General features: G+C 52.4%; 1 protein-coding gene across 1 annotated transcript in view; it reads right to left on the minus strand.

Moving 5' to 3' along the window:
- VSIG10L2 (V-set and immunoglobulin domain containing 10 like 2) overlaps positions 1-25,992 on the minus strand; it is a 39,352-nt gene extending 13,360 nt beyond the window's left edge. Inside the window, exons 1-4 of the mRNA XM_006034331.1 lie at positions 25,944-25,992; positions 7,674-8,021; positions 2,582-2,671; positions 274-534 (exon numbers count right to left, since the gene is read on the minus strand). Coding sequence (XP_006034393.1) covers positions 274-534; positions 2,582-2,671; positions 7,674-8,021; positions 25,944-25,992 — 748 coding nt within the window. The remainder of the gene's footprint in view (positions 1-273; positions 535-2,581; positions 2,672-7,673; positions 8,022-25,943) is intronic.
- Positions 25,993-26,857: the final 865 nt, after the last annotated feature.

Here is a 26,857-nt window from a genome sequence, read left to right on the forward strand (position 1 = left end):
TGGGAAGCCAGCCCAAAGGGTCATGCCTCAGAAGCTGACTGAGGGGCTTGCGGGAGAGAGGGCTGGAGAGGCCTGCTTCATAACAGGGTTATTTTCTCAGGAGAAGCTCTTTTGTGGCCCAGTTCTGGGAGATACTGAGCACCTCTGGACCCAGAGGCCATAGCAGGACTTACAGATAATTTGCAGGAATGGGCCCTAGAAGGGATAGTTTGAGATCTTGCCAGAAATACAGTGGGGAGAGGGTTGTTGGCACTGTCAGTGCTGACAACTTACAAATGACATCAAGATACATGGGCTCGCTGGTCTGGCTGTTGATTTCATTGAGGGCAGTGCAGGTGTACCAGCCCATGTGTGTCCGGTTGGCTGGGCCACTGGCAGTTTCAGCCACAGTCCCTGTGCTGTCCCGACTGGTGTAGTGGTGCCAGGAGTACCTGAGCGGGGGTGTCCCCTCCTTCACAGAGCATGTCATCATGATGGCCATACCTTCTACTGGTGTAGAGTTGTTCATTTGGAGGAAGGGCTTTGAAACAGGAACTAGGAGAGACCAAGAACAGGGCTCAGATGTGATTTAACCCATCAAATGTGGCCCCTTTATTCATGTTGCCACACCAAACCACCTCTCCCCACCCTGCTGCGCCCACAGGCCCTTCATTCTGATAGCCCATTCGACTCCAGACCAGCCTGCCCCTGCCTGCTCTGCCACCCACCAGGATGGGCCATTCCAGGCTCTCCAGTCCATTCTTTTCAAATCTAGCCTTTACTGTTCTAAACCAACCAGTGATAATGATGTTACTTGCATATAGGGCCCTCTCTACACAATGTGACAAGGTGCTAGAGAGAGGACACTGGCTAGCGAGGGCAGGAAGGTTCGGAGGGGCATACAGGAGACAGGCGCAGCTCAGGTCCTCATAGGAGAAGCCCTTCACACTGCAGCCACTGAAGAACCTGCCTCCCCAACAGACTGTGGCTTAGGAGGTTGCAGGGGAGAGGGAGGATGGGGCAGCAGGAAGGGGCTGTTACAGCACTGCAGAGAAAGACTGTGTGGGGTATGGTAGAGGACAGCTTTGCCCTGACCCCCTCAGGGAAGCCAAACTCTAATCCCATCTTGCCTCACCTGGTGAGACTCCTGCAGGGCACCCAGAGCTCTGTATCCAGAGTAGGTGCTTGCTCTCGCTGGACTTTGCTTTGCCCAGCCCCTCAACCACAGAACTCTATGAGGGATGTTTTTAGCATCCAGCCCATCCCCCTGTGCTCTGGCATCACAAAGTCTGACTGTTGGTAATGTGCCACCATCCTGGTGTCCTTGTAAGATCCTAGGGGCCCACTGTCTGGTTGCAGGGTTGCCAACACTCACAGTCTTGTGATATTTGGTGTTTCTCATAAAGCACCAGCTCTTGGAGTCAGCTGACAACATGCGACTCTCAGCCTTCATTAGCAAAAGTAAGTGCCTCATTTGTGAGCTGAGGAGCAACTCCTGCAAACTTGCCTCAAGAGACTTTGGGCCCTGGCAGATGTTAATTCAATCGCACGACTGAGATCTGACAGATTCTATCCAGGAGCCCAACATGCACATGTCCTGCCCTCCCAAACACGCAGGACACAAAATTTATGGGATCCAGGATAAAATTTGTCAGATCCCTGGTGCATGCCCAGACCTTCAAAGGGCACCATGAGAAACACCGCACCAGAAACCAAAGCACCCTTTCAATTTGCCAGCATGTGGAGATCCTGGTATCAGAGAACCATTCCCTGATGTTGGGCTCCCCATGAGCTCAGACATTCAAAAGCATATCAGGGAACCAGTCCCTGATGCTGGGCTGCCCAGCTTGCTTTTAAACATGCCAGTGGGGTGCTCAGCACCCCATGGAGCCACATCCCAGTGCCAGGTTTCCAATGCACCCCGGGTGGCAGCATCCTGGATCTGGGGTCTGCCCCCTGCCAGTCCCCCCAATCAGCTGATCAGTGGGACCCAGGCAAGGGGAAACACCTTATCTGGAACAATGTGGCAGCCTCCTGGGAGCCTAAGAAAGGGGAACAGCTCCCCAGGCTCAGGCTCCAAGGTGCCTGCATGCTACACATTTAAATTAAACTGTAATACTAACCAGTCACAAAGATGTTCCACATTAAATTTCTTGCGTGTGGGGCATGTTGCAATTTATCACATAGTTGACAAGTTAATTGTGAGGTAAAAGTAATGTGTGCCATGGGGCCTCAGAAACTGGATGTTAAATACAAATGGATGGCAGCGCTGCTAGGCTGGGCTGAACCTGGCAGATATAAAGTGGCACTGAACTTCTCATTATTCCTTGGTTACAGGGAATGTCCCTGGGAGCTGTCGGTATGCCCAATATGGTTGTACTGAGAGCTAAAACCCCTGAGAATACAAGCACATATCATGACATTGACAGTGACTGTCCACATCTCACAGCACTGACTTCAGCATAGCGTAGGGGTTCCTGAGCCAGCACTACCTGGCTAGCACAGGCATCAGTAGGAGTCTACCCATGGCAGCACTGAGCTCAGCCCAGACAAATTTACCCAGCTTCTTAGACAGGGTTTGCAGCTTGGCTGCTCCTGGTACCTGTACCTAGTTTAAACTGCAGTGTGGCTACAAGCGCCACATCACACAAGCTGGTGTCTGTGATGGGGTGCAGCTCCAGCTGGCCCTTCCCTGCACACAGTCACAAGCATGAGGCTCACAGGTACCTCTGTTTTCCAGTGCTGAGACCAAGCTTTGCATCACTCAGCTGTTGCGATCAGTGCCTGAGTGCCCACAACACACTGAAAACCTCAGCAAGGTTGAAGCAGAGGTGTGCTTGTGTGGGTAGGTGGAAGGGGGAAAGGAGGAGCATCTCCCTTCTGCTGAAAAGTGCCACTCCTGCTGGCAAGGACTCTGCTTCTAAGTCTTCAGTTCCCAATGCTCAGGGCCTGGTTTCAGAGGTGCTGAGCAGCAGCACTCATAAACATAGCTGGGGGCAGCTGCAGGTAGAGTCCTCAAGACACCCATAGTTCTCCTTTGCCATGATGAGTACAAGGCAGCTGGTGAGCTGAGACCACTGCCCATCACATGCACCAAGTCAGTCTCACTTAAGTCCTCTCTCAGCCCGTATCCCCCTGTTGTTTTGCGTCCAACACTTTGATATTAAATTCCCTCAGAGAGGGACCATTTTTCTCTTCTGTTTTGTGCACCACCTAGCATAACGGGCCCTGGTCTACGATGGGTCCCCTGGGTACCACAGCAAGAGCTGCCCCTCTCTGCAAATCTTGGCTGTAACCTGCTGCCTCAAACTCTCCCTGTGTAAAAGGGTTATGGATCTTCCCTCCCTGAGGGCTGCCAAGTTCTGCGAGCTCCTGTGGGGCAGGCACCCTGCATGTGAGTATTCCTGGAGCAGGGCGAGATCCACCAGCTCTTCCTGCAGTCTATTTTTCCCATTGACTGATGAATAAACCATCCCCAAAACTATAGAAGGGAACAAATTGCAAATCTGTCTCTAACAAGGCATTACTTTTCCAGCTCTAACTGCTACCTCCACTTTTACTTTCTCCTCTATTCTACTCCTCTACTCGACCTGAAGCCCTCCCCCCGGCCCCCCTTGTTACCTCTCTGGTGTTTATAGCATACTTGGACTTTAGTCTGAATAAACACCAAGGATGGGGGCTTGGTCACCTAATATGGCCTGTAACTTTCTAGCCTTCCACTAGGAGCTCATGAAATACTACAGAGGGACAAGATAACTGGAAGACAGTGGGGCAAAGACACCTGCTATTGAAGGACTGTTTGCTTTTGTGGAGGAGGCAGAACCAAGACCAGTGGCTGGATGCCAAAGTGGGATGAATTCAAACTATAAATGAGGCACAGGTTTTTAACAGGGGTGATTAAACCCTTGAACAGACTAACATGGGGAGTGGGGGGCTCTCCTTCTCTTAATGTTTTCAGATCAGGAGTGGGCACCTTTCTTGGTACAAGCTGTCAGTTAAGGGGCAACCTGGTGGAACTAGCCTGTGATACGCAGGTCAGACTAGGTGATCTCAGGTCTCTGAGATGTGGGGCCTTAAACTCTGGGAGTAAATTTGTGACATGCTCCGCTTCCCACAGGGTAGAGCTAGCAGCTAATCCTGGAAATAACAGCAAGCTGCTGTGCACCCGGGGCTAGCAGGAGCACAGCACAGTCACTCCAAGTGCAGGCATTTGCTAACAATGAGTGCAGCCACATTCTTCAGAAAGATAATCTCCCAGCAACCAAGAAGATTGTGACAACTGAAGTTAACCAAATACAGGCAGCAGAGCGCATGCAGGCGCCCACACTGAAACAGGCAGCACACAAGGTGCTGCGCCTGGGACATGCCAGAAGAACACACAGCCCCCAGGAAGCAGCAGAAAACCCTGCTCAGACTCTCCGCCCATACCCCCACATGCAGAAATGCAGGGGTTCAGGTACAGCATTAGAGGTTTGCATGCAGGCCTGGCTGGGTGTCAGGAGGCCCAAGCATAGCTGCTCATATCACTGAAAGGATCATCAGCTGGCATTGCTTTGCACCAGCATGTGTGATGGAGGCAGACTGCAACACAGCTGCTGGTAACAATACTCTGTACAGCAAGGTCCATGAAGAACTTGACTCTCCTGCTGTCCTCACCCTTGCAGTGTCTCTAACCAATATCAGTGCCAGACCCATACAGGAAGGCAAACCCCAGGGGCCCAAGCTGATAATGCCAGTTTGTACTGTTGTCCATAAGATGCTAGGGCCGGGCAAGAGTTGCTTTAGTCTCATATACTCTCCTTCACACAGTCCAGCCCCAAAGGTCTCACTTCAGTTTTGTCTAGGTCAGGGGTGTCCAACCTTTTTGAATGTGCGGCCAGATCATGAATTTTTTATCACCCAGTGGGCCGGTGAGCTACATTCAAAGACCTCACAGGAAGCAGTATCACATTAGGAAGTGATGTCACGTGACCTTTGACACCAATGAAGTTGCAGGAAGTGATGAAACAGGTCTAACCAGTTCAAAACTCTCCCTCTATAGCATCCACCTCTGCCAGTGTTTGGGACAGGATACTGAGCTAGATGGACCATGGGGCTGACCAAGAATGGCACTTTTTATGCTCTTATGTTCTTTGGCTGAGCTTCCAAACTATGGCTGAGATTTGCATAAAGGGGTAGATAGGCATGTTACAAAGTTGTCATAAAAGATTTGGAGCCCTCTAAATCCCGTTCATTTTAATGGAAGTTGGCCTTTTGACTCAGCTTTGAAAATCTCAGCCCAAGGTGCCAACCAAATAAGTAAAAAGATATTTTGCATTTCTATGCAGTGCATCTATGTGGGGCTCCCCAAGCTTTTTACAAACATTAAATGAACCTCAGGATATCCCTGCTTTTCAGGAGAAATGTGGTGGTGAGGACACTCTGGGAACATCTCTCACTCTCTGTGTGTGATCTGCTTCTACTGTCCTTGGACCACCCTAGAAGGGCCCTTGCTGCCTCATTTCCAGTTCAGAGCAGGTAAAGTGTAAGTGGGTAGGAAGGGCTTATTTTCTGGCAGCAGGTTTGAGTGGCTTGCAGCTATGAAGATGTACCCACAATTAGTCACTGACCAGAGTGGGAACACAGTTGTCCTCACTTATTAACATGGCTCCAAGGTCCTACACTGTCTCTGCCTACGTGTTGTTCTCATGTCCTCTTGCTTTCCTAAATCTCACGAGAGTAGAGGATTCCCATCATGCCTCCTGGACTGCCGTCACCGGATAGCTGTCCTGGTTCTAAGGCTGTGCTTCTGACTCTTTCATGGCTCTTTTAGGGCGCACACCTAGAACTCCGGCTTTTCCTTCCTGCCCATTTTGCTGAATTGTGATTATTCCCACAGGGCAGCAATTTAGTTCAGTGGCTATGATTCGGCTTCTCATACAGAGGCAATGACTCTCACAAAGTATGGCATATTTTAGTAGGATAAAAACATTTTGAAGCCAAACAGAAAGCAATAAGCAGTCTTTACTCACATGAGCTTACCAGGTATCAACCACCTGCTACTTGGGTTCCTGGCAGGTACAGACACAAGTTTACTAGCACGTTGTTCCAGAGCGAGTCTCTGTGCCATAGCCTACATCAGATCTCAGATCTAGGGAGCCTGCCCCCGCCCCAGCCATAGGCTTGTCACGTTATACCAATCTACTGGTCGGTGCAGACCCGGCTGGGCTCCTCCCATCCCCAGCAGCACATGGGAAGCCAGCTTCAGATGCATTCCACTTTTACTGGCTGGTGCTGACCCGGCTGGGTCCATCCCATCTGGAGCAGTATGCAGCTGAAGCCAGCTTCCCACGAGCTACTGGGGACGGGAGGATCCCACTGGGTCTGCACCGGCCAGCAGAAGTGACGGTGGAGCTCGGTGCCCCCTCTTCCCACACGCACTGCGTTGGCAAAGTCAAGCTGACGCGATGCGTGTGGAAACCTTGTCCATTCCCCAGCCTGTCAGAAGCCATTAGGAAGCTGCTGAGGGGCTGCGGGAGGAACAAGGGGTGGGAATTAAAGTAAACCGTGTTTACCTTCATTTCCCATCGCAGCACCGTGGGACACAGAAAATGGCTTGGCGGGCCACATGTTGGACAAGCTTGCTCTAGGTGATTGTTCAGCATTACGCAATAGGGCGGTGCAAAGCTTTGGATCATAATTCAAATTTGGAGATGATTCAGATGATTTAGAGCTGAATCTATAAATCTGAATTGAATCTCTGGAAGCTTTAGGCTTTCTGAATCAATTCAGAAAAGATTACGAGTTACACACAACATGAGTTTTGCTTTCAGAATTTGAGGTGTAGTTTCCCAGAAATCCCTGCATCTATTATCTTTAAACTTGGCACATGTCATGCTCTCAGCAGAGGCTGTTATCTCTGCAAGTTTCATCTGAATCAACCAAAAGACAACAAAGTTATAGATATTTCATTGATTCCCCATTATACTCTATGGCTGAATCTCCGAACCTTCTGAAGCAATTCGGCTGAATTGAATCAGAAAAATGATTCGGATCTCCAAATCGTATCTCTGGCATCTGAATTGGCTGAATCCAAATCCGAATTGAATAGTTCCCTACTCGCACAGACCTATTATGCAATGACTTTTACTATTATGCAAGGACTTTGACACTTGGCAGGCTTTGTGGCCTCAGCAGGGGCTATCATCCCTGCAGTTTTCACCCCCTAAGAGTACCTAAGAGAGCAGTCTCCAGAAAGCAGCAGTGCAAGCTCTGTTTTCGGAGGTGTTGAAAATGAGACTGAAGAATGCAGTTGAGACACCTGGGACCTTATGACACTTCTCTATCTCTGACTTTTTTCAAGAAACCATCACTGTTAGGTGCAGCATGGATCCAGAGAAGTATATGAGGGACAGACAAGTGGGGATGCTGTGTGAGGCAGTTGAAGGAGATGACTAGGAACTGGAGTCCAGAATCTGTTCCTGTCTTGACCACTCTGAAACCGTGCATGAGCTACTTCCCCTCCCACAGCCTCAGTTTGCCTGTCTGCACCATGGGGATGCTACTTCACTTCCAAAGGATGAGGCTGTTGGGATCAGAACACAACACTATAGAAGGAAGCCCAATGTGATTAATGGTTTGGTTGGTGACTGACTGGGGCCTCTACTTATTGGTCCAAGCAGGATCAGAGAGGATGCTGTCTCCACATCACTTACCCAAAACCACCAGCTCTATGTAGAAGTAGCCAACTCTGATCTCTTCTTCTTCCTCATACATGGCTTGGCACATGAAGTGCCCTTCAGCAGCTGTCTGCAGGTCCCTCACCTCCAGGGTGCCATTTCTCAGGCTCACCTGCCCCAGGACCACAGAAGCCTTCTCTACCTTGGATTCTATCCCATTGCTGATAGCAACAGCCCTGGGAATGAGTGAGCCCTGCTTGGTGAAGCTCCAGAAAACGACCATGGGTGAGACCACGTCGCCACACGCCAGCTGTACGGAAAGGCCATGGACTCCTTTGACCATCTGCTCTTCATACTTTGCATCACCAGGGTGGAGCAGCTGAGCTAGGGGTGGACAAGAGAAAAAGCACAGTATAGTATAATGCTTCTCAACCTTTTTAGATTTATAGCACTCCCTTTTATTATGATTATGGAAAAGTAATAGAGCAATTTTTCTTTTGCAAAGAACTCAGAAAGACCACAGCAGGGCAGAATTTTTTAACATGTGGGGTTTATTCTTGTGAATCATGCTTGCACACCTAACCGTGCTAACGTTACATGGCATCTCATGGCACCCCTGTAAAAATCTCAAAGCACTCCGAGGTATAACATCATCCTACCTGAGAATCACTGGCACAGTGGTTATGGTACTAGCCTATGACATGGGTTAAATTCTTTATTTGGACCTAGACTTATTTGTGGGGAAGTCATTGGGCTTCTCTGGGCCTCGGTTTTTCCCCTTTGTATAGATGGGATCATAATACTTTCCTTGTATTGGGAGAGTTGCATTGTGGGAGGTATTTTGGTCATGGGAGGTGTTTTCAGTAGGTTTTCAAAGGCACAGAATTTAAATGGTGTGTTCCTTAATATCAAAGCTGTGTTTTTCTGGTACATGCACAAGTCAGTAGATAAGCAGTTCCCTCCCTGCTAAGTTCCCCAGGGGAGAGTCCCTATGGCTAAGAGCCTGACTGCCCTGCCAGTCTGACCCAGCATGTGAGCTAGAAAGTTCCCAGTTGAACATCTGGTGCAGCAGCATTCTCACATGCTTTGGACTTGCAGGTAAAACTCCTTCCTGTTCTTGACTTCCCACAGTACTACAGCTGGGAGTCCCTTGCTGCCCTCAAGAAAATACCGCTCCTGGGTATTTCACTTCAATTTCAGGTTTTTTCCTGGTGCATGTTTCCATGTGTTTCTCTGATACTGATAACCTGAAATGGATTATCACCAATAATCTTATGCTGGTCCTAATGAGAAGCCCATTGTCAGGGCTGGCTTCACAGACTTCTTTTGCCAGTCTGGTGTCTCATTCACCCTGGCCCTGCATGATGTACACCCATATACACCAACACAAGCTCAGTGTACAGCACTATGGAATCAGAGTGGGGCGCTGTTCATATGCCCGGCAGCGTTATCCATGTGGGGTTCCAAATATCATGAGTAAGACACCAGAAGATCATGGTGGCCCAACCTCAGCAGATTTTAAAATATTGAGTATATGTTATTTGTGCACATGCCTTTTGGTGTCACCTTTTCAAGCTTTTGTTTGCAAGCAGCAGACCAAAAGGTTTCTTTGAAATGTAAACTGAGATTTTTCACAAAATCACAGGGCCCCAGCAATCAGAGCCAACACACCAGCTGTTGTGGGTGAGACTCATTGTAAAATCACAGGAGTAAGATGCAAAGGGCAGGAGAATGCCACTTCATAGAAATATTTAGCTAGTCACTGGAGCAGGGCCTTGAAACTACATCTCTCACATCTCAGGGCAGTGCCCCAGCCAGTGGGGCTGGCTCTTGATTTCAGGAGATTAAGTAGAACCTTGTAGTTCGAATCACAGCTCAGAGCAGTCCAGGGCACTGCATGCAGGCTGTGATGCTCCAGCACAAACCAGTAGAGCCCAGCTGGTATTTGGTGATCAGTACACATTGGAAGAAAATATAATGGCTGCAAACATCCCTCACGCTCCTTAAGTGCCTCTGAGAGACTCAGCGGGTTACGTTCTTTGGTGAGATTCTTTACCCCTGCAGGGCTCCCATCTTCTTTAATGGGAGCTGACAGTATCCCACACCTCTAACAGCCAGGTCATTTTAACATTAAGGTTTGAAGGCATGGACCACCATGACACAGGGACAGTGGTCCTGGCCACTGGTGCCCATTACAATCTCAGGGGTTGCATGTGCACCCGCATGCGCTCCCTACTCGTCACCAATGCTGCCACCTCACCTGCACCACTGTGACTTGACACTAGAGGCTTGGTGAGCAGGGGCAGGACGAAGAGCTAGGGGAAGGACATACTTGCTGCTCCCACCAGGCAGAGCAAGTGCTGCTGCCCTGGAGTGCCTGGCAGCTGCGGTGCCTCCCACCACTGCTTGGACCGGCTCTGCACCTGCTGGGAGCAGAGCAAGCCAGTGTGAGCAGGGGGGCACCACCTCCCCACTGCCGCTCACACTGGCTCTGCTCCCACTGGGAGCAGAGGGAGCCAGTCTGAGCAGGGTCTGGGGCGAGCCAGTATGTGTGGCAGTGGGCAGGCATTGCCCCCTGGCTCAGATCAGCTCCCTCTGCTTCTGCTGGGAGCAGAGCTAGTGTGAGCAGTGGCAGAGAGGCGATACCCCACCCCATTCAAACTGGCTCACTTTCCTCCCAGTGGGAGCAAAGCCAAGAGCACAACTGGTGAGAGTGGCAGTGGGAGGCACCATGGTGCCAGGTGCTCCTGGGCTGTGGTATTTCCTCTGCCAGACATCCCTAGGAGGTGAGGTGCTGTGCACAACCCACTGTGCCCCACCATCCTTGCTCACCCACTGCCTCCTGGGATGCTGGAGGACTTCAACTTGGGCAGAAAAACTGTGGAGACTGGCCACAAGTTAATGGAACAAGAGCAAAATTAGAGATAATCCTGCCCTGGAGTGGCATAATGTTAAGCCTAATAGCAGGTGCTTTAAGTCATTTAAAAGGTGTTAATGTGCAGCCAATCAAAGGGTTCAAAGGTCCAGAAGCCACCTAAAAGTACTGCATAACAAGGCCCTCAGAGAAACAGACTGTCATCCACCCCAGTCCAGCCAGTAGCCAAGACGTTTACCTGGAGGATGAGACACCCAGGATCCCCTCTCTGCTCTGTGAGGGGTGGGCCTTCACCACTGTGCTATTCTGAGGGTGCTTCTCCTCTGAGATATCTTCCTTTGCATCAATAATTAAATAGTCAATTGGGGCAGAGACAGAAGAGGGTGGATACCACCCACTGGTTAGGGAATCCCCCTGGGATGTGGGAGACCCAGTTTCAAGGCCCTACTTTACTGAATAATTAAATATTACTATGAAGTGGAGCAGCTCCAACTTTACAGTCTAAGCGCAGAAGAGTTAAAATACAGTGACCCAGCAGGGACTTGGATGTAGGACTCCCACAAGCTAGGGAAGCACCCATACCACTGGCTATGGACCCTTCTGGAATAGGCAATGGCTGGTATCTCTCATCCACAAGAAAGTCTTCCAAAGGTCTTAGGTTTGTCTTCATGCAAAATAGGAAACCTGAACTCTTGGAAACTCCTGCAGAACAGGAAGGGTGTTCTAGATCTCTCTAGATCCTTCACCTGCCTCACAGGGTATCAGGTAGCCTGATTTAATTTTATAAGGGTCCTTGAGATACAGAGGAATGGCCAGTCGGTGTCAGCCCAGGACTCCATAAAACCGAACCCCTGTCTCTAGTGTAACCAGGACAGAGTCCAGTCATGCGGGCCGTTCCAGCCGGGAGAAGAGTGGAATCCAATGGAGCACTGGAAGGCTTCAAATCAAAGTGCCAACTCGCAAAATAACCCTGTTTCTGCCCTGTTCTAGCCCCGCTATTCATGCTAGTTGCCTGCCATGTTAAACCTTTCATTATTTGTCATTTGTGAAACAAAACAAAAGATGGCCTGGAGCTAGAACATAGGTCTACAACTTCTTCAGCTACATGTTGTTCTTTCTTTTCAAGGGCCCTTCATTACAGCCCTGAACATCTTTGCTTTGTCTTTGCTTCAGAAAACAGCCTAACAAATAATGTTTTTGCCCTGTTGATAATTTGCTGAATTACACGAGTCTTAAACCTTCTTGGGGAACAGGGGCCATGTCTACACGAGATGCTGACTGTGCAGTTGTTACTCCACAATCATTTAGTACTTGTACAAACAAGTACTAAATGACTGTGCAGCAACTGGAATGATTGTTGCTGCCAATAGCACCAGCGAACGGCTTTTTTGTGATGCTGACTGTGCAGTAGCCCCAAACTCCTGAGCAGTAACATCATGTCATGCTCTCTGCCACGCGACACTACTGCGCGGTAGTCACGGGTTGCTGTGCAGTTAGTGTCTTGTGTAGATGCAGCCAGGATGTATCTTTTACAATTAAAGAAGTGATCCCTCCACTTTGGCCATCATGGTAGCCGGCTCCTTGGAACAGACTCTCTGAAAGGCTCAGGCAAGTGGTATTTCCACAAGATTCCTCAGGGATTGGTCCTGACATCACAAAACCACAACACATATGGCAGGATCAGCAGTGGAGCTGAGAGCAGAGGGAATGGGCTCCAATCTCAACCCAGCAGAACGCAGCATCGAGAGAATCATAGAAAATCAGGGCTGGAAGGGACCTCAGGAGGTCACATCTAGTCCAACCCCCTGCTCAAAGCAGGACCAACCCCAACTAGATCATCCCAACCAAAGCTTTGTCTAGCTGGGTTTTGAAAACATCCAAGGATGGAGTTTCCACCATCTCTCTGGGTAACCTGTTCCAGTGTTTTACTACCCTCCTAGTGAGAAAATTCTTCCTAATATACAACCTAAACTCCCCTTGCTGCAACTTGAGACCATTGCTCCTTGTTGTGTCATCTGCCACCACTAAAAGCAGTCTAGCTCCATCCTCTTTCGAAACCCGCTTCAGGTAGTTCAAGGCTGCTGTTAAATCCCCTCCCTCCCAAGTCTTCTTTTCTCTAGACTAAATAAGTCCAGTTCCCTCAGCCTGTCCACATAAGTCATGTCCCCCAGCCCTCTAACTGTTTTTGTTGCCCTTCACTGGACTCTCCAATTTGTCCACATCCTTTCTGTAGTGGGGTACCCAAAACTGAACACAGTACTCCAGATGTGGCCTCACCAGTGCTGAATAGAGAGGAACAATCACTTCCCTTAACCTACTGGCAACACTTCTACCAATGCAGACCAGTATGCCATTAGCCTTCTTGGCAACAAGGTCACACTACTGGCTCATATCCAGCTTATTGTCCACTGTAACCCCCAGGTCCTTTTCTGCAGAGCTCTGCAGAAAAGCCCCCAGCCAGTACTGCTGCATGGGATTGTTCTGTCCTAAGTGCATGACTTTGCACTTGCTCTTGTTGAACCTCATGAGATTTCTTGTGGCCCAATCCTCCAATTTGTCTAGGTCAATCTGAACCCTAGCTCTAGTCTCCAGGATGGGGGCTCTGTCTTTGTTCTATACATTCACAGATTCATAGATTGTTAGGGACTGGAAAGGACCTTGTAGATCGTCGGGTCCAATCCTCCTGCACAAGGCAGGAAAAGACAAATGAGGTCAAGTGACTCCAGCGAGGTGACTGTCCAGTCTCCTTTTGAAGATGTCCAGGGTAGGTGACTGCACCACCTCTGGAGGGAGTTTATTCCACAGTCTGGACACCCTGACTGTGAAGGAGTTTTTCCTCGAATTGAGCCTGAAGTGGCCTTCCAGGAGTTTGTAGCCACTGCCCCAGGGGTGCCCTGGTGAACAGCTGTTCACCGAGTTCTTGATGTATTCCCCGATGTAACAGTAAGCTGCTACCAAGTCCCCTCTCACCCTTCTCTTCTGTAAGCTGAAGAGGCCCGAGTCCCTCAGCTTCTCCTTGTATGGCTTTTCTTGCAAGTCCCTGATCAAAAGGGTGGCTCTTCTCTGGACCCTCTCAAGTTTTTCCACATCCTCGTTGAAGCGAGCCACCCAGAACTGGACGCAGTACTCCAACTGCGGTCTCACCAGTGTGGAGTACAGTGGGAGTAACACTTCCTTAGTTTTGCATGAGATGCAATGGTTAAACATGTTGTTTGCCCTGCTGGCCACAGCATAGCACAGAACAGCACAGCATTTCACACAGGACTTCATTTCCAAGGACTATTCAACCAGCATCTTATGCCAAACCACAAAGGTCTAAGGATCTGAAGCATGGATCATTCCTCTGTACTAGCTCACTAAGCAAGACTAGACCTAGGATTGGCAGAAACTACAGTATTTCTGGGACATATGCATTCAGAACAGGTCCTTCACATGCTCCATGGGAGCTGGGGTTTGTCAGGCCAGCATCACAGTTACCCTCTACTTTGTGCTGTCATTGAAACCTGCGCAATGCGCTGCCAAGTCAGAACTGAGCCACTCTCTGATCACTCGGCACTGACATGGGGCATGGGAAGTGGAGCCCAGACTGCCAGAGCTAGAAAAGAGCCAGTGCAGCATCAAGTCCCTTCCCCTGCACTGTCACAGGATTGCGAGAGACTTGGCTGAGCCACAGCATGCTACTCACCATGAGCTATGGTTGGGAGAAGGCATAGTATTCTCAGCAGGTTTCTAAATTGTGCATTTCTTGCCAATCCATAATCCATTGCTCCATGTCACTCCTGGGAAAGCAGCAAGGAAGCCAAGATAGAGAGAGTGGACTTTTGCCCACTAATGCCCTTTGTGGTTGCAAATCTCTCTTCCCACCAGCCCTGCTGCTGCTTTTCTCCTCCTGGTTGCTCTGAAACCCTGTATAATCTCTGTGGTGTGGAAGCAGGGCTCCTCTGTCTTCCGTTTCAATCTCCCATCCACCTAAATTGAGCACTGCTCAGTCTCAGGTTACTCTGAATGGTTCCTGATTAATCTTCAATAATTCATACCCTTTCTCTGCCTTAATCGCATTTTCTTGATCTTTTATGTAGGAGCCTCTTCACAGAAATATTTGAAACCCTGAGTCACCACCCCTGCTTCTTGGCCTGCTGTCTCATGTCCCTGGAAATCTGAATTGAAAATAAGTCACCTGGGATAGATCTGGGCCCTGATTCATCTGGTCTGGGGCCCAAAGCTGTGGGGATCACTGTCCTCCCTATAAATTATGGATGGTAGCTTGAGGTTTTTGTTTGAAGCCTCCTGTTATCACAGACCCAGAACAAACAATGGATAACCCTCTCCACGAACAAGCTCTGGCATTTGTTGTGGCTTGGAGGGCAGGACTGCCCCCTCTTGTCCCAGCCTTCTTAGGTGGGTCTCTGTGGCATGGCTGCCTCATCTACTTGCAAGAGCTCCAGGGTCAGGCAGCTGATCTTTCCCATGTGAATCTTTGAGCATTGATCAGGAGGCCATTCCCCAAGATCCCCTCCCCACTCCCACTGCTCTCCCTGCTCTGCTCTCCCTGTTCAGCTTGCCTTGTACCAGGACGTGCTCTCTGATCCATTACTGATGGAAGCTCAGGTACCCCAGCAATCACCAGAATAACTTAATGCCGTTCATAGGTCTGCGAGTAAAGCGGGTCCTCAGGAAAAGCAGTGAGCTCTGAGAGCAGCTAGAGAAACTGGGGCCACTATTGTTTAGGCATATCTAAAAAAGGGCCTCAAAATCCCTGCCTGTTTTTTTCAGGCTAAAAGCCCCATGCACCTCTTCTGGCTGTGTGGCTGGGCACTTGTATCATGTTCAAGGAGCTGGAGCCAAGGTCTCCATGTTTGTCCAGTGCCTGGGGCTGACCTGGCTCAGTGGGTGACCTTTTCCACATTCTTTCCCAGTGCCAAACTGAAGAACAGAAGTGAGGGAATCATCCTCACCTTTGAAAATGGGCAAGTGGGTCAGACCCAGGAGACCCAGCCTATGGTTCAGTGCCCTGCAGGGAGCCATTGTTACAATTAGTTTGAATTCAGTCAGCAGCAAGTCCTGTGCATGGACACTGAGAGACTGTAAAGCCAAGTCCCATCCTAGCCTTTTCTCCAGGTGTGTTGCTGTACACTGTACAGGGCACTGGGCCCATGTTGGGCCTTTAGAAAATGCCCAGGTCCTTCTAATTTTACCTCCCCCAAGTGGTAGATGCAGCAGCCATAGTGGTGCTGTTACATCACTATACAGCTGGTGTTGCAGAAATAGCCCCTTTAACCTGCAATGCTATAAAGGTGCAGAAGTCTATCCAGCTTCTTGCTCTCATCCCAGGGCTTCATGGGAAGCCAGGTCTCCCCTCCTCAGACCTATAAAGTAGGGCTGTGTGAAGCTTCGGTAGCCGATTCGATTCAGAGGAGATTCAGCCCGATTCGGGGACCGAATCTTCGAATCCAAATCAAATCAGGAGACCAAGTAAAAGCTCTGAATCTATCTGAAGCATCCAAATTGATTCAGAAAAACTTCAGAAAAAGATTTGGCCAATTCGGAGATTTGGCCATAGACTAAACAGGCAGCTGACAGCTGTCTCCAGCTGGTAAGTCTGTTGGGATTGGGGGGGAGGGAAGTGGCATGGGGGAGGGAAGGATTGGGGCTGGGACAACATCCCCGACCCGGCCCAGCCTCTCGGCACTTAAAAAAAAAGAAAAAGAAAAAGCTCCTCACTCAGTGGCTCAGCAGCAGGGATTAGGGCCTCTGAGGGCTCGTAGCAGAGTCCCCCTGCACAGCGTGGGGGGCAGCAGGGATCGCCCCCCCACATTTGGCATCTGCCCTATGGTGTGGGTGCAGCACAGCTCAGCAGGACACCATGCACTGCCTGGGAGCTGGGGCCGCTGGAGCTGAGCAGTGCCAGGCTCTGGCTGACATGTGGAGCCACCCCAGCTCCCAGGCGAATCGAACCAGGAGCTGGGGAATCGAGCTGGGAGCTGGGGAATTGAACCAGTATGGTTCCCCAGCTCCATGTTTGATTCACCGGGTCCTGGTTCAATTCCCCAGCCCCCGGTTCAATTTGCCTGGGAGCTGGGGCAGCTCCACATGTCAGCTGGACCCGGGCTGGCACCGCTCAGCCCCAGTGGCCCCAGCTCCCAGACAGTGTGTGTGGTGCCCTGCCGAGCCGTGCTGCACCCATGCCATGAAGCAGCTGCCGTGTGGGTGCCAGGAAGGGGGGGTGATCCCCACTGCCCCGTGCTGCGCAGTGGGGCTCTGTCACCAGTGCCCAGAGGCCCTGATCGCTGCTCCTGCAGCCAGTGAGTGTGGGACTTTTTGTTTTTTTATTTTTTAAGTGCCGGGAGGCTGGGCTGGGCAGGGGATGGGGATGGGGCTGGGCAGGGCAGCCATGGGGGCTCCCCCTGTGACTCCCCCCGCCCGGGGGGAGACAGGTACAAATGGCGCTGGGGCAGCTCCACATGTCAGCTGGAGCCTGGCACCGCTCAGCCCCAGTGGCCCCAGCTCCCAGACAGTGTGTGTGGTGCCCTGCCGAGCCGTGCTGCACCCATGCCATGAAGCAGCTGCCGTGTGGGTGCCAGGAAGGGGGGGTGATCCCCACTGCCCCGTGCTGCGCAGTGGGGCTCTGTCACCAGTGCCCAGAGGCCCTGATCGCTGCTCCTGCAGCCAGTGAGTGTGGGACTTTTTGTTTTTTTATTTTTTAAGTGCCGGGAGGCTGGGCTGGGCAGGTGAGGGGCTTGGGGCGGGGCGGGGCAGCCATGGGGGCTCCCCCTGTGACTCCCCCTGCCTGGGGAGAGACAGTTACAACTGTCCGGCTGTGCCTGCCTCTCCTTGGCCCATCCGAATCACCAAATCTCTCCAAACAAGTGCCAAATCTTCCAAAGCCGAGTCGGCCAAATTGATTCAGGACAGTGATCCAAATCTCTGAATTGCATCACTGTGCTCTGAATCGGCCGAATCCGAATCAAATATTTCCCTGTTTGCACAGGCCTACTATAAAGCATCTAGCCATTTATGCAGAGCTGAACAGGAGGGAAGCTTGCTTTCTGACACTGTAGCAGGAACAGTCAAACCCTGAAACATAAGTGCCAGTTTCCCTTTCCCATGTAAACCTATCAGTGCTTTTATTTCGGGAGTTACAAGGCAAATTTCTCCAGCTGTAAGTGACCCTGACAGGCCAAGTGAAGGAGTGCTTGCCTGCACTAGCTTGCTGGTTTGACCATGGCTGCAAGGAGATTTCTGAGCTCAGTTTGTGGGCAGGGTTTGGCAAAGTGATGAGGTATGCCAGTGACAGAGAAGAAAGTGCTCAGTTTCAGAAACCGAAATAAGATTTCGATGGGCTGCATTTTAGTGCACAGAAAGAGGATCACGGTTAGCTATCTTTTATTCATGACGTTATGTGTCTTTTATTCATGACTGGGATGGCCAGTGGTTTTAACTTTCATCCAGGCCTTACAAGCAGTAAAAAAGAGAAAACTCATCAGCTGAGCATTCATCAGACTCTGCAGTAAACAGTGCCTGGGATTGCCAAGGGCCAGGTCAGAGTCTTCCATGATGCTGATACTGAGATATGGGAGAGCATCAGCCTGTGAGGCCTAACCACAGCAGAGACCCACATGGGGCTAGATTCATTCACATCACTTGTTGGAAACATAAGACCTTCTTAGCTCACTCAGCCATGTCCCTGCTAGTCCCATCACATCAGCTTAGCTCCTTAGGTCTGCTCTTCTGCATCCTACATATCACACATTCGCTGCTGCTGCCTTCTACTGGCTCACAGATTTCAACCAGACCCCAGGTGCATTATATATAACTCACTAGGGGTATGCAGAGAGAAAAAGAGGGAGAAGTCAGCGCACAGTGATGAAGCACTACAAATCAGCAAATCAATAGTACTTCACAGTGAAGTGCTTCAAGGTCGGTTTATACCCTCCAGCAGAGTGCGATAGGGAGTTGGTTGGTAAGTTCCAGAGAGTGTTCGGACCACCCCCAACCTCGCCGCCCAACCCACCACCTCAACATTTCAGAGAAGAGTCCTGTGGCAGCCCAGGAGAGGGGTGCCTTCCCCAGGCTGACCCTCCACCTGGAGTTATCCTGTTTGCCTGCAAGGGACAGACAGACTGGGGGCTAAGGAAGAAGCTCCCAAGATGGAAGGTGAGATTGTCTGGGAGCCCATCAGTTATCACCAAGTCATGTACCTTTAACAACATTTGCTTGTCTGCTCATTGTCATTCCAGGGGCAACACCTGCAGCCACTGCTACCCCCAGTGGTGTTGCTGTTGGGGGCCTCAGGACAAAGGCCAAGAGAGCAGCTCAAAGAACAGCCAGGGTGGAAGGAGGAGGTGGAAGAGGAAAAGCAAGGAGGAAATTCTTGCAGGCCTGGTGGTATCCTCAGACAGAAGAGCTGTTGCAGCAGAGGAGGGGCTTCAGGACAGAGTGGCCCTAAAATAGGTATGCTGACCTGGGGAAGAGGTCAGCATTGGGATTAAGTGTTGGGCAGAGGAATGCTGAGGCCATCAACAAGACAGCTGACATGGCAAGGCAGCCCATGGGCATGCTGATGGAACTCCCACAGGCACAAATTTTCTTGACACAGATGGGTCCCCATGGCCCTTCTGCCTGTCTTCTAGGCACAGCCTCCACTCTCCTATACCCAAGCCTTCCTGTTATCACTTCAGCCGTACTAAGCGCAGGCCCTAGTCTCAGTGTTCAGGAACAATCCTGAACCTCCTCTTGGCCTCTCTTTTGGGCCATCATCCTTAACACCTCCCACAGGCCCACCACACTGGGAGGCACCTGACCAGGCCTGGGGGATCAACTCTTCTATTGCTTCTTGGCTGCCCTCAGAAGCTTCTAGGGGATCATGGCCAAGAAGCTGAGAGATCTGCTGGGATACCTACTCACCTATCCCCTAGCTGTGGAGCACCTCAGCAGCACCAGCGTCAGGACATTATGAAACACTTTAGCTCTATACTAAAGCACTCCAAAGTAGAGGAGGATTTGAACTGCTTCACATTTGTCTGCCCATACCAAATGTGGCTTAGTTTGGACGAACAGATGCTACACAAGTACTGTCTGTTCATTAACTATGATAATCATCTTAGGGGGCTGATGGCTGAGGCCTGCATCTATCTGTTTAGGAAGTGGTGAGGGAATTTGCCAGGCAGTCTGGTGCATAGAGCAGCAAATATAATGGTGGTGAGCAGTTCTAGCTTGACCTTCTGTTGCCTGTTCCATAGCAGCCGTAGATGCACCCAACAAATGGTCATGCTTCACCCCTAACATGAGGAAATAGGATCTATGGGTAAGGGTCCTTAGTCGCCTACTGAGTTTGCAATCAAGAGGACAATTCTCTCCCCTCTTTCAGGACTTATGGCAGGCAGGTTTATTAGCCCCAGCTGGCCCCACTTACTGGCATGACCCTGGCTCTGAGGACTTTTAGTTTGCTGCCCCTCCAGCTGTGGAGCAAAGCACTGCGCTCCATGCAGCTATGGGGCTTTGCAGGAAGCCCTGCAGGCAGCCTGGCAAAACAGGCCCTGCCCAAGAAAAGTGGCGAGCCTGATATTTCCCCACCCCCCAGAGCCTGCTTATTTGCCTGAGCTGCATGGGAGCCTGGTGCTTTTCTCTGTGGCTGCAGTGCCGCCCCCGGGACTGCCCGGGTGTTTCTGGGTGGGTGCCGCCTGAAGGGGGGCCACTGCTGCCGCAGAGGGAAGCACCAGCCCCCCCTCCGCACCCCACCGCAGTCCAGGGACCATTCCACCTGCCGGCAGCTCACAATCCTTTCCCTGCCGCCGGAGAGGCAGATAAGTCAGCAGGATGTGTGCATGACACAGGGGTGTAAAGGGCCCTAAATTGAAGCGGTGTTTTTAAAAACACACCACTCCAATTTAGGGCCCCCATTTTGTCTACACCTGCCCCCAAACCGCTCTGTGAATCTGCCTTCCGCTGACAGTACCTTCAGCTCTGTTATTCCTTCTTATTTGCATAATGCTTCCTTTGCCTTTTCCCTTTGAGCCAGAACTGTGGCTCCTGAGCCAGAGGTGTCTCTTCAGCTTGCAGTGGAAGGCCTGCAGGTTGCAGTGAAAAACATTCTTAAGGTGTTTTCCTGCAATCATGAGTTTTACAATGCATGCAGTGATGCTAATGCAGCACAGGCAGTGATACACAGCACTGTTTCTTTTGTATTGGAATGTGTTTGCCATGTCACCCAGGGCCCTACTGGCTTTGTGGCTCCCTGATTTAATACTGACTGTTCCTGTAGCTCTAGTTAGGACCAAGTGTTACCAATCCAGGAGCTGATCCTGTGCCACCACCAGAAAAAGGAGCTTTGCCAGTAACTTCAGGGAACACAGAATCAAGCCTATAGCCATGGAGCCTGCTGGGAGCTGTAGAGCACTTTGTGCAGTATAACAGCACTCTGATTTAAGCTGAACTGAAAATGATACATGCTGTGTCCTGTCACCAAGCTTCCCTGAGTCACCTAATCTGGCACGTGATATGCGATCCATGGAATATTATGCAGGTAGCACCTTCTCAGTCTCCACGTCTGGCCGGACTAGAAGAATGGCCTGCTCCATTCAGCAGAGCTGCTCAGGAAGCCTGCCAGCAATGGAGCTGCCTAATTACATGCAGCAATGTCTGCTACGAAGCCTGTCATTGTACCCAATCACCTGGGCTCAATCTATAATGAGAGTCTAATTACTGCAGGCCACTGACTGCTCCAAACAGAGGCAGGAGTGTTGGTTTGGAAGTTTCCATAAAAGCTTTTGCCATTCTGGGACTCGGTGAGAACTGTTTATCTTGGAGAAGCTCTGTAAGCCACAGCCACCCAGAGCTAATTTAGACTTGTCTGGCTTCAGCCTGGGGTGACATAACCTGCTTGCATTTGTCTCATGTTCAATAAATTGGTCCATTTTCTCAGGCATTTCTTTCTCCCTTATTCATCACTTGCTCAAAAGTTTGGACACTGAGTGCCAGATGCTCTTCTCCCTGTGGTGTATCTAAGACAGTGGTCCCCAACCGGTCAATCAGGTAGCCTCTTTTAGTCTATCCTGAGTTGGGGGTGCTGGGCGCATGGATGCATGCGCGAACACCCACCACCCTCCGGCCCAGCAGGTCAGTCTGTGGATGAGAAGGGACAGGGGCTAGATCGATGCCCCCACGGTGAGGGAGGGTCAGTGAGGCCCAGCCAGGAGCAGGAGAAGGTAAGTGGGGCCCAGCCTGGCTGGGTTGTGAGAGGATTGGAGCCTGGGGAGGCCATCAGGGGAGGGGCTCCCACCACTGGGCGCACCCCAGCAGAGACCCTGGGGGCACGTCCCCCCCCCATCTCTGCCTGGGGCAGAGGTGGCGGAGGTGCCCCATCTCTGCCTGGGGCAGGGGTGGCGGAGGTGGCTGCTGCTGTGCCTCGAGCCCCGCTGCAGCTGGCCACATGCAGGCATGGCACAGCCCCCCAGTGGGACACACATGGCGTCTGGCCACTCTCGGACCAGCTGCAGTGGGGCTCAGGGTGCAAAGCCCAGCCCTCAATGGCAGTTTCCTCCACCGCGCACAGATTGGGGGTGCAGCAGCTGCAGCAGCAGTGTGGGAGGGAATGGGGCTGGAATAGTGGCAGACCCTGCGGCTGCGGCAGGGCGGGATGGAGCCGTGGGGAGGGGGAGGCATGCAACCCAGGAGGGCACGGGGGTAGCATGTGCCCGGATCTGCACACGGGGCAGGGAAGGCTGCAGCTGCAGGCTGCGGCCAGGCTGATCCCAGAAGGGTGGACGGCTTGTGCTGCGCTTGGGCCAGGCAGTGGTGGCAGCGCTAGAAGCAGGGCTACAGGGGAGCTGCAGCCACCCAAAAATTCACCGTAGTCCCCGCAACCCCTGCTCCCAGCACCACGACCACCCCCCCCGACTGTAGCATGGCTCAGCCTCTGCCAGGAACAACCCGGTGCAGTCTCCCAGCCCCAGCCCACAGCACCAGCTGCCCCGCCCTGTGCAGATCCTGGGCACACAGACCCCATGCCCTTGGGGGGGGTGGGCAGGGGGAGGGGAAGACTGTACCGGGCTGTTCCTGGGCTGCGGGCTGGGCTATTCCTGGAGGGGGGGTGCTGAGCCCTGCTGCACTCGGGGTGGGCAGCGACAGTGCTGGGAGCAGGGGTTGGGGGGGCTACAGCGAATTTTTGGAAGGCTGCTGCCCCCCTGTGGCCCTGTTCCCAGCACTGCTGCTGCTGCCACCCAGCCCAAGCACAGCACGGCCCAGGCCCCCCCCCGGGAATAGCCCAGCCCCAACCCACAGCTGCAGCCCACCCTGCCCCGCCCTGCATGCAGATCCAGGGGCACGCATCCCCCATGTCCTCCTGGGGTGTGTGCCTCCCCCTCCCCACACCCCCAGGCGAGCTGCTCGCAGCTCCATCCCACCCTGCCCCAGCTGCAAAGCCTGCCCCTGCTCCAGCCTCGTTCCCTCCCTCATTGCCATTGGTGGGGGGCAGATCGAGGTCCCAGCAGTGAGGCAGGGAATGGGGCTGGGGCCAGGGCCTTGAACTGCCCCCCCCCCCAGGCCCTTTTCCCTCCTGCCTGCCCCTTCCCCCACAGACTTACTTGCTGGGTAGGCGTGCCCCAAATAATTTTTTCTCCCTCTGCCTCAATCTGTCCCCCCTTTCTCTCCCCACAGACTTACCTGCTGGGCGGGGGGGAGAGGTGGCGCAGTAGATCTTGGGTTGCTTTTAAATTCCAAAAGTGATCTCCTACTTAAAAAGGTTGGAGATCACTGATTAGGATGGCCATCATAGAGGACATTTCGGTTTTCTGCTACTCTTCAAGAAAACTAGGGGACATAAAGGCATCCGGTTTTGTATCAATAGGACAGAGGACAATTGGCCTGTCCTCTATGATGACCACCCTACCACTTACCTAAGAGGACATAGGCTACTCTCCTGCCAGTAGTGCAATTCTATTCCAACCTGCCTGAATCCCTGAAAAACTGGAGCCTTCTCTTCTTCACTGCTTTCTTAAGTCGTAAGGGAAAAATGACAGCACATTACAAAAGCAAACCACTTGCAGGGACTCAAACAAAGTGGAATAGACTCATATGGGCCATTTAGATAACTAATAGGTAGAACAGGATTCAGTCCCTGGTTCTTGTGCTCTCTCCCCCCTCCCTCTAGGACCCTCCCCAAAAGATCTTTAATTGTGGCATCCAGGTAAGCATCAGCACCTATAGCTTTCAGATAGAACATAGGGCAAAGAGAAGTGGGGCCTTTACTGACTCATTCTGCCTTGCAGAAGAGCATCAAAATATGAATTACTCCAGAGCTTAGGCAGACAAGGTTCTTTGGGTGAATCTGATATCTTTTATTAGACCAATTTAAATAGCTGGAGAACAATTTTTAAGCAAGCTTTCAGGTTCAAAAACCCTTCATCAGGCTAAGGAAGTTTCAGCAGCTGGTGTGTGCTCTTCCAGGATGCAATGAAAAGTAAAGAAGCCAGCGGCTGGGCTGGTATGCATGCAAGACAGGCAGTCAGTGAAAATGTAGACTGAGGAGTCAATGGGTGAGAGACAGGCTGGGTCAGGAGGAGAGAAAAGGGGAATGAATAGCGGAGAAGTACCTGGGAAGTTAGCTGTCAGGCAGGTGTCATAAATCCAATGTCTATATTTAGTCCATGATTTTTAGTATCCAGGAGGTCCACTATTCAGGCAGGGGCAATCAGGGTGGTCAGGCACCCTGGAGACCAGCACCTGCAGGTAAGTGGGAGGTGGGGAATTGGGGCTCCCATAGGGAGGGAAGGAGTTGGACAGGGCTGAGGCTGCTGCCCAGCTGAGGGGGCACGGGGCTAAACTGCATGGCCACAGGGCCCCAGCAGAAAGTGGGATGGGGCTGAGGGCAGCTCGTCTAGGGGGCGGGGGGCTAGCTCCCTGCTACTGCGCGCACTTTCAGGGAGGCGGGGGGGGACCTGTGCCCCCCAGATCTGTGTGTGGGGCAAGGGTGGGCACAGGCTGCCTGCTGAATGAATAGCGGAGAAGTACCTGGGAAGTTAGCTGTCAGGCAGGTGTCATAAATCCAATGTCTATATTTAGTCCATGATTTTTAGTATCCAGGAGGTCCACTATTCAGGCAGGGGCAATCAGGGTGGTCAGGCACCCTGGAGACCAGCACCTGCAGGTAAGTGGGAGGTGGGGAATTGGGGCTCCCATAGGGAGGGAAGGAGTTGGACAGGGCTGAGGCTGCTGCCCAGCTGAGGGGGCACGGGGCTAAACTGCATGGCCACAGGGCCCCAGCAGAAAGTGGGATGGGGCTGAGGGCAGCTCGTCTAGGGGGCGGGGGGCTAGCTCCCTGCTACTGCGCGCACTTTCAGGGAGGCGGGGGGGGACCTGTGCCCCCCAGATCTGTGTGTGGGGCAAGGGTGGGCACAGGCTGCCTGCTGTGGGCTTGGACTCCCCACCCCACTGACCTCTCTTGGGGCCTCCACAGCCCAGTGGGTGCAACCCAGTGCTACAGGGCAGAGCAGGGCCACATGGGGAAACTCCTTGCTGCTGCGAGCTCTATGTTACCCTGGTGAGACGCCCCCTGCCCACACAGCAGCAGTGGGGGCAGCCACACGGGGTTGTGCCTTTCGCTGCTGCCACTTGCTGGGGCAGTGCAGAGCTCACAGCAAGGAGCTTCCCCACGTGGCCCTGCTCTACTGGATCAAACCTGCTGGGCCATGGAGGCCCTGGGGGGAGGGCAGCAGTGCGAGGAGCCCAAGCCCGTAGCAGACAGCCTGCACCTGCCCCACGCCCAGATCTGGGAGGCACGGGTCTCCCTGGGAGTGCGCACAGTGGTGGGGAGCCGGCCCCACGCCCCTGAGCTTGCAGCAGGCAGGCGGCAGACAGCAGGAGGGAGCTGGGATCCATGCTCTGCTCCACTGCAGCAGCCGTTATCTCCTGTGGGCAGCAGCTGCAGGGGGCACTGCTGCAGGGCACTGCTGTGGGCACTGCTGCAGGGGGCAGGGAGCTGCGGACCTGGGTCTCTGGCCCTGTAGCCCTGGCAGCTGGGGGCCCCTCCAGCAGTGCAATAACGGCAGGGAGCCCGGAGGAGTATTCCTCAGGAAAGATGGCACTGCACACCCTGGGCTCATACAACTGTTCCTCTGCAATAACGGCAGGAACCCTGGAGGAGTATTCCTCAGGAAAGATGGCACTGCACACCCTGGGCTCATACAACTGTTCCTCATTAGGAGGCTGCCTCTCTGCACTGGATCCAATTTTCCCTTCAGCCCACACACTCTCCAGGTTGTGCTGCTTTTTATTATTGCAGTTTACTAACATCACAAGTGAGAGGCTATAAAACACCAGAGTGGGGGAGCTCCCTTAAGCGGCTGGGAATGTCTTCCCAGCCCCTGAAGTTTTGACCAGGCTCAGCTAGTGCTGGGACCTTTGACTGTCAGATAACTTCATAAAGCCTCCATTACCTGAGCCCTTTATGATCCTTGACATCATTGGCAATGCGTAGGGGGGCATGCGGATACACGTACACCCCCTGAATGTGGCAGTGCACCCCCGATGAAAAGGCGCCGCCAACATTGTTGGCAGCGCCTGTGGGCGGTCACCACTCACCCCCCGACCCAACACCACCAGTGGCATCTGCGGGTGGTCAGCGATCCCCACTGGCAGCGTCTGCGGGTGGTCATCAACCCCGGTCGGTGCTTGCCCCCCACATCCCTGCTGCTGACAGCACCGGCGGCATCTGCGGGAACTCCCGTTTACCGCCGCCACGCTCCCACCACTGCCACCTCACTCCTGCTGCCGCCATGCCCCCCCTCCCCCCCCAGCTGCCGGGGGCACACATAGTTCATGCTTGACATATTTACTCCCACTTGTAGTACGAGACCAGCCGCACTCTATGGGCCACAACCCTGATGTGCAGGCACATGTGGTTTGTGTCGCCACAAACTGCATGTGTTGCATGTTAAGCTGTGCATGGCGCTGCTAATTAGCAGTGCTAGAGCAAAATTTGCTACCAGGATTTGCACACAGAGACAGGGGAGCAGCCGGCACAAGGAGCTGCCTGCTCCTCACCTCGAGGCACACTGTGCCCCAGCCAGCCAGGGAGCAGCTGGCGGGGGTGCAGGGTGCTTCAGCGCAGGGGCTTCACAGTGTGCGAAGATGGAAAAGCTGGCAACCCTGGGCGGCCTGCTCCACTGTCTCCACGTGCTGCTCTCTGGCTGGCTGGGGCACAAGGTGCCTCAGTGTGGGGGCTGTCTGCCGGCTAACCCTGCATTGAGGCATCCTGTGTCCCAGCCAGCCCCCCTTGAAGTACATGGAGCAAGCTGACATAAGGATTGAGGAGCTAAGGTAGCACTGCTGTCTCTTGACAGTGGGTACC

The sequence above is a fragment of the Alligator sinensis genome, unplaced genomic scaffold (genome assembly GCF_000455745.1).
Source record: "Alligator sinensis unplaced genomic scaffold, ASM45574v1 scaffold1368_1, whole genome shotgun sequence".
Taxonomy (NCBI): domain Eukaryota; kingdom Metazoa; phylum Chordata; order Crocodylia; family Alligatoridae; genus Alligator; species Alligator sinensis.